General features: G+C 39.0%; 1 protein-coding gene across 1 annotated transcript in view; it reads left to right on the forward strand.

Moving 5' to 3' along the window:
- Nucleotides 1-5: 5 nt before the first annotated feature.
- Nucleotides 6-7,348, forward strand: part of LOC104403993 (protein unc-79 homolog) — a gene marked incomplete at its 5' end in the record, with an annotated part of 27,667 nt that continues 20,324 nt past the window's right edge. Inside the window, 3 exon segments of the mRNA XM_010012310.1 lie at nucleotides 6-219; nucleotides 975-1,154; nucleotides 7,136-7,347. Of these exon segments, the coding sequence (XP_010010612.1) occupies nucleotides 6-219; nucleotides 975-1,154; nucleotides 7,136-7,347 (606 nt within the window).

Here is a 7,348-nt window from a genome sequence, read left to right on the forward strand (position 1 = left end):
CCCCCCCCGCCCTGTAGGGTCTCTGCCTCTGCCTTGATTTCCAGTTTGACACAGTTGTCAAGGACAGGCCCACGATTCTTAGTAAGCTTTTGCTACTTCATTTTCTAAAAGCGGATATTCCAGCTTTGAGCTGGGAGTTCTTTGTGAATCGCTTTGAGACCTTGTCTCTGGAAGCACAGCTTCATCTGGACTGCAACAAAGAATTCCCTTTTCCAACAAGTAAGCAGAGTCTGAATCAATCTGATGATTGCGTTTTATCAGCTTATGGAATTTCAGCTGCCTGCAAGGGTCTGAGAGAGATGTAGGTCACTCTCAAATATTCTTATTTAAAGATATGACCCTACATTTGAGTATTTGGGAGTGATTTAACATTTAAAATATGCAAAAGGTATTTTCCAGGTTTGTTCTTAACCTTTCTCTTTACCTTTTCAGAGACACAAGTGTCGCAAAGGGATGGGCTCACCAGCATTAGTCACTCACATAATTAAAGGGTTTGAATGCACTATAGACATGAGTGTAGAAAAGCACACTCACAGACTTCGGAGGCACTGTTCAAATCCAGGATGGTAGGTGTAGGCAGGACAGGAGGTCAGTGAGGCAACACTAGAGGCCACATTTGGGTATGAGTGCACTGAACGTGATCCATACTTGTGAGATTTCTGCCATTTTAAGTAGAGGGCACCTCATATTCCCTTAGGCTAAAACTCAGGTTTTGCTTTCAAGAACCTGGTTTTGTCCAATCTCTAAAGAAAGGAATAACAGCATAAATTTTGAAACAACTGTGCCATTTGGGGTTTTATGGATTTCAGAATGAGAGCATGCAAATGAGTACCTTGCAGATGGACCCTTGAGCCCATGTGAACCTTTCTTGGCTTGAGTGGGACCTGGGGCCCAGTTGCATTTGGCACTTAACAGCATTAGGGCCTCACCGTGCTGTGGAATGAATCCTAACTTGGTCAATTGCATTTGCAAAGCTATCACTGCTGTCCGGACAAATGTCGCCAACCTCAGTGATGCAGCAATGTGGAAGATCAAGAGGGCTCGTTTCGCACGTAATCGTCAGAAGAGTGTGCGTTCCCTGAGGGACAGTGTGAAGGGACCAGTGGAGTCAAAGAGAGCGCTCTCCCTTCCAGAAACCTTAACCACCAAAATTCGTTGAGTATCTGTTTATGTTTTTGTGACACACCTGTATCTTCTCCCTTAGGGTCATATCCTACTGTTGGGTACACATCGGAATTGTCCATATTTATCCAGTTGGGATAGCAGTAGGTTTCTGCCTGATTTGGGCATTATTTAGGTAATGACAAGTTAGTGAGTTTGACAAAGAACATAAACAAACATTATGCCTATGCTGTGTTTGTTTAAAATGCCAGAACAAAATGCTCCAAGACTAGTTTGTGGATAGATTTTAATTTGTGGCTGATACATAGCAGTTTAGTCTAAAATAGATACAGTATTTACAGAAAAAATCCTGTTACTAATTTATTAGTTGTAATTATTAGCCAGCATAGGCAGCATATGCTATTAAAAACAACTTTTAATGTCTCGAACGAGCTTTAGAGTATCTTCAGAATTCCTTTTTTAAGAAAACAATATCCATGCAACACATCCTTCCTGCACATCCAGGAGGATCGAGGTGCTGGAAAACCATAGGCTTGTATGGATAGCAGAACAGATATCTTTCCAAGCAGGAACAGCAGAAATTCCTGTCCTCATTTAGAGAGTTTCAGAAACACAGATTAATTTTTATATTCAAATTGGACCTCACACATTGCTCCTACCCATATAATAAGAACTGATAAAATATGCAAACTTGGGTGCTGGCGAACTGTTAAGTTAAAAGGTAATTTCTCCAAAACAAACATCACAAAATATCTGGGGACTCTTAATCCTTCTTGACCAATTTCTGATCCTGAATAGGGGCTCCTGTGTGGTGACTCTAGTACCAGCAGAACTGACGGATGGAGAAAACTAGAGTTATAGAACATGGTACACAAAATCTGTAGGGCACACGTGACCTGTTTCGAATGTCAGACTTGCAGCCTGACAACAGGGCATGAGTAAATGAATATAAATACGCTAGCACTGAACATATGCTGAAGATGTCTGTATTGCCTTATTAAACAGAGTTGCTCTTGTTTTTGTGGTGTTTGTGTTTGGTTGGTTTTTTGTTTTGTTTGTTTTGGTGGTTTTCTTTTTTTTTTTAGCTTTGAGCTTGACCAGACATGAGCAGTCTGCTCCAACACTTGGAGGAACACCAGAGCAAACACCAGGTAGGTTTGACAAGAGGGAGTGTTCTGATAAACAGGAGAAGGCAGGCGATGGCTTTCTTGTTGACTCAAGAGATAAACTTACACAAGATAGAAGTTGTCTACAAGGCACAGTGAGTCACGTCTCAGCATGGTTCCAAAAGGTGTAATTTGAAGATTTGCTCTCGATCTGTACTGAAACCTGCCCCCAGTTCTAAATACTACTTCAGGGGTGGGAGGCGATTATTCAGAGGCAGTCAGCTATGCTGGTGCCTCAGCCTCCTGTGTTTCATTACCCACAGGAACAAGTAAACTTTTTCAGCAGGCTGGCTCCATGGGTCACCTCTGTTCAGCTTGATCTTTGACCTTCAGGTTTTAGAGGCAGGAGACAGAATGCTTTTGATTGTCAGTATTGTAAATTATGCTTGTCTCCTCTGTATGCTTATAGACATCTTAAGTTCCTTATTTTGTATTTACTGAAGTTTTGTGAAGATGTCATCCTTTTGCCAGGCATTTTTAGAATAGCTAGCTCAGGATCCAAGTAATTTCTAAATAATTGTCACTGCTGACAGTTCTTGGTCTGAGTCCTGTGTAGACTGACCATTTGGGAGTTAAAAATCTCAGATTCAGATCTTTTCACATTCCTTCTTCAAGGCTTAAAGTATTTCCATCAGATACAAATTCAGAATCAGAACAGATCAACTTTACTGAGTGATCAGCTGAAAGGAAAATACCTTGCCAGTGTGGATGCTGACTAAGCTGTGAAATCAACTAGGAGAGCTTATGAATAAGCAGTATATAAGTCTCTCATATTAGTCCAGTGAGAGCTGCAAATCAGCCAGTTCCTTACAGAACATGTGTGGGTTGTTATAGGCTTATAGAGAGAACAAGTGAAATAAGGGTTCAATGAACAGACATGTCACTGAATGATGGAGCTCCTGCAGCAAGTCTGGTGAAGGGCTGGAATGATTAAGGGTCTGGAGCATCCCTTGTGTGAGGAAAGGCTGAGGGAGCTGGGCCCGTTCAGCCTGGAGAAGACTTGGGGTGGGGAAGAGGGAGGAATGACAGGACTGATGAAAGAGTGTAAGTATCTGAAGAGAGGGTGTCAAGAGGATGGGTCCAGACTCTTCTCAGTGGTGCCAGACGACAGAATGAGAGGGAATGGGCATAAACTAAATCATAGGAAGTTCTGCTTGAACATGAGGAAGAGCTTTACTGTGAGGGTCACTGAGCACTGAAATAGGTTACCCAGAGAGGCTGTGGAGTCTCCTTCCCTGGAGATACGCATGAACCATCTGGACACAATCCTGAGCAATGTGCTCTAGGTGGCCCTGCTTGAGCAGGGAGATCAGACTAGATGACCTCTGGTGGTTCCTTCCAACCTCAATCATTTTGTGATTCTGTGATTGTTCTTCGTTTGATGGCACCACTCACCTGCTATATACTAGGCTTAGAGAAACTTGTCACATAAGAAGTGTCAATCTTACAGTAGGAACTGCTAGCCATTGTGATTTTTATTAGATGTATTTTGGTATTTCAAGGCTTCAGTTTCCAGGCTCAGGTAATTAATCTAAGCTTCAAATTAAGTTTCCACTAAAAATGTATATATAAAAAATTGCATGTAGCTAGTAACCACTGAAGAAAAGTCTGATGATATGATTCAAAATCATCATAGATGCTTTGGAAACTAGGATACAAAGGACTGTCACTCTCTTCCTGCCCAGCTTTGATTATTTCTTTCTAAAATTTTAATTTTTTGTAAAATAATTTTTTTTGAAGTTTGGCTTATAGTTTTTAACACTTTGCATTGACAGTACTGAGCATGTGTGATTCATCTAAGGAACTAACTGACTCCTAGACATAGGCTGTAGATCTGTTGTAGAAAAACATTATTTCATACACACTACTCAAATGAACCAGTCCTGGTGCTCATTCATTCTTTTTAGATCTAAAACCATAATCCCTGCACAGTGCAAATGCAAGCTGGAACCAACGTGCATTCTGTATGGATTAAACACCAGGATCATGATTTGTTCATGTAGCCTCTGCTGTACCCTGGACAGTCACTTAGAGAGTTTAACTGATAGCCACAGGGATCATAATTGGGATGATGCATGATAAAATTGTGATTTTATGTTATATTGTGATATTCCTTAAAGTAATTTGAAACTAAATGGGTCTGAATTAAGTGACACGTGAATAAAGACATGAATCTGTGGGCATAAGGGTAGATTGAATTCAGGAATGATGGCTGTATATTCGCCAGCAGGCTGTGTGGTTGGTGATGTGAGAGGGTTTTCCTGGGCATGGATATGAGTGTATGTATATACATATTTTGTATGTAGGCACACACACGAATTATATATGTATGCACACACATTTTGAGGGTTAAAAGCTACCATAGCTACTGTAAAAAGACCATAGCTGTCTTGGAAAAGTCCTGGAAAGTGTCTGTTAACTAGTGTTAGTATTACAAAATACTGGCAAAATTGAGCATTTTGTCACTGAGTTTTTAAATTATATTGTTCAGCGAGTAAAATAAAATAGGTTAATCTTTTCAGTTTAATTACTCATGGAAATCTATTTGAAGAACCTGAATTTACTTAGAGCCCCTTGCTGCTTTGACTCATTTTATCTTACGTCCTTCTTTGTTTTACTGAAAATCTCACAACATATAATAGAGATGAAAATAAGTAGGCTGAGGAAAATAGTTTAATATCATCTTTATGAAAGCAGTGTCTTTTTGATACAATTTCATGGCAAGTTTTAACCACGTTTAACATGTGGAAAGATGATTTCTCAGTTTATGTCCAGAAAGCTTAAGTTTATTTTCTATATACTTTTTTAATGTGCTTCTGAAAATGGTACTTGCAGTATTTCTGATTCTTATTATTTCAGAATGCATTGTTTCCTTTTTGCATGTGCAAATCTTGGTCTACCAAAAGTTTCATTTTGATGGGAGGTTTCTATAAATAAAAAATCCCAGTGAAAACTGTTGGGAATAAAAAATGCTATGTAATTTGAAATTCTTTGTTCCTTTTTACCAACACGAGACCAGACATTCTTAACAGAATTACTGTTACTTATTCTTAACAGAAGTGATTCTGAAAATTTCCCCCTCTAGTTTTCATTTTCACCTATCGTAGAACCCAACTCTCTCCTGTGCTCAGCAAAGCAACCAAGCAAACAAAACTCTTTGCTCACCCACCAATAAAACCTAAAATACTTAAAAATTATTTTTAAAAAATTACAAATGGTGCTGAACCTAAGAAAGACAGATGCAGTTGTACCAGCAAAGGAATTCCTTGTCAGAATAGCATCTTATGTTGACAATATGGGTAAATCAGAATGTTAAAATAATTTTTAGCATTTGCTACAAATATATAGCTATGGATTTACATAAGCCACAGTGCATGTAAGTAACTAACAGACTGAGTGGATATTAGTTGCTGGCTAGTAGCCCTAACATAGACATACAGGAACAATTTTAAGGTTATACTTTGAGCTGATCTTGGTTGTAGGGTCTGTCCCGTACACTTCAACTTCAGCTGTTCTCGCAAAAGTAAGGACTGTGTCCAATAGTTGGAAGGATTTATCCTTCATACCAGCTTGCTTTATCTCAGTTATTCGCTATTAAACAGATTTTTAACCATGGACCAGAAAATACATCAGAATACATTTTAGTAATATTTAATTATTAACAGTTGTAGTGTGGCATAATAAAAAACTTTCAAGCATCTCCCTGTTTTGATGCCATCAGAATACTTTCTGTTCCCTTTGATTATCCTAGAGGAAACATTTTCTTATTTAGTTTGCATATAATGCATGTATAATGCATTTTATTTATACAGAAGCATCTAACAAACTACTGTTTTTAAATAAAGCATGTTGGAATAACATACTTACTGTTTAGAATTATTTAATAAAAAGAATCTGATACACTGATGTGTGAAACAGCTTCTGCTTTTCATGAATTCAGTCTTAGCCTAATGTAGAACTTCAGGAACTGCTAAGCACTAAAAAAGGCCTGACACGTAGGATGAAATGGAAAAGGGTAACTCTAAAGGCATTTACCAGAGAATTCTAGTAATAATAAATGGTCTTAAAAATAACTGGAAGTACGGTATTTAAAAAAAAAAAAAAGTGTAGTATGAAAATTTAAATACTTGCCCAGTGCAGTGTGTTTGTTTTGCTTGGATACTGATAGCCAGCACCCAGGATTCCTTGTACTTTGTAAGTAGCCTCTCGTTTTTCACGTGGTCATATTCCCATGCAAAATTTTAGTGATTGATTGTTTCGATTCAACCAAGTCTTAGGTTTCTTTTCTGGGAAAAAGTCATCAAAATTTTGATATAATACAAAGTGTCCAAAAATGTAATAGTGCCTACATTTTGGCCCAAGTTATTTGAGAGAAATATGGACTCAATGCTAAAAAGGGAAGTCTTTGTTCTTTCTTTAGTCTAATTTGTTAGAATTTTCTCTATATCTCCTACCTTTGTTGCCTATTAACGTTTGCTGAAGAAACACTGAAAACTAGGCCAGGTGAGAATTCGGTAGCAGTGGGATTCTATTCTCCTTTAACACATAGATGTGAAGGAATAACACTCAGTTTGGCAGAAATGCACTGGGATGGGAAGATAAACAGCTCCATTAAACATGGCAAAGCTGAAAAGTGGTTGTCACTGTACACCATAGGTGTTACTGTGCTGTTGAGCCTGAGGCAACAGGACCAATGCCTTCAGAAATGCCAGCTTATCTCCTGTGATGTCACCATGTGTATTTAGGCAGAAATTGTGCACTGAACTCCGGAGAAAGATTCTGGTGGATTCTGTACCGTATTTACAGTCTTATCCAGGGTCTGATACCTATGTGTCTTGTACCAATAGGACAGCCCTCCCCAGAGAATGATAACACAATAAAAGACCTGCTGCCAGAGGATGCTGGGATTGATCACCAGACGGTACACCAGCTCATCACTGTACTAATGAAGTTCATGGCGAAGGATGAGAGCAGTGCCGAGTCGGACATCAGCAGTGCTAAAGCTTTCAACACAGTCAAGCGCCATCTGTATGTGCTGCTTGGTTATGATCAGCAGGAGG

This window comes from Nestor notabilis, unplaced genomic scaffold (assembly GCF_000696875.1).
Source record: "Nestor notabilis isolate BGI_N333 unplaced genomic scaffold, ASM69687v1 scaffold27033, whole genome shotgun sequence".
In the NCBI taxonomy this organism is placed as follows: Eukaryota; Metazoa; Chordata; class Aves; order Psittaciformes; family Psittacidae; genus Nestor; species Nestor notabilis.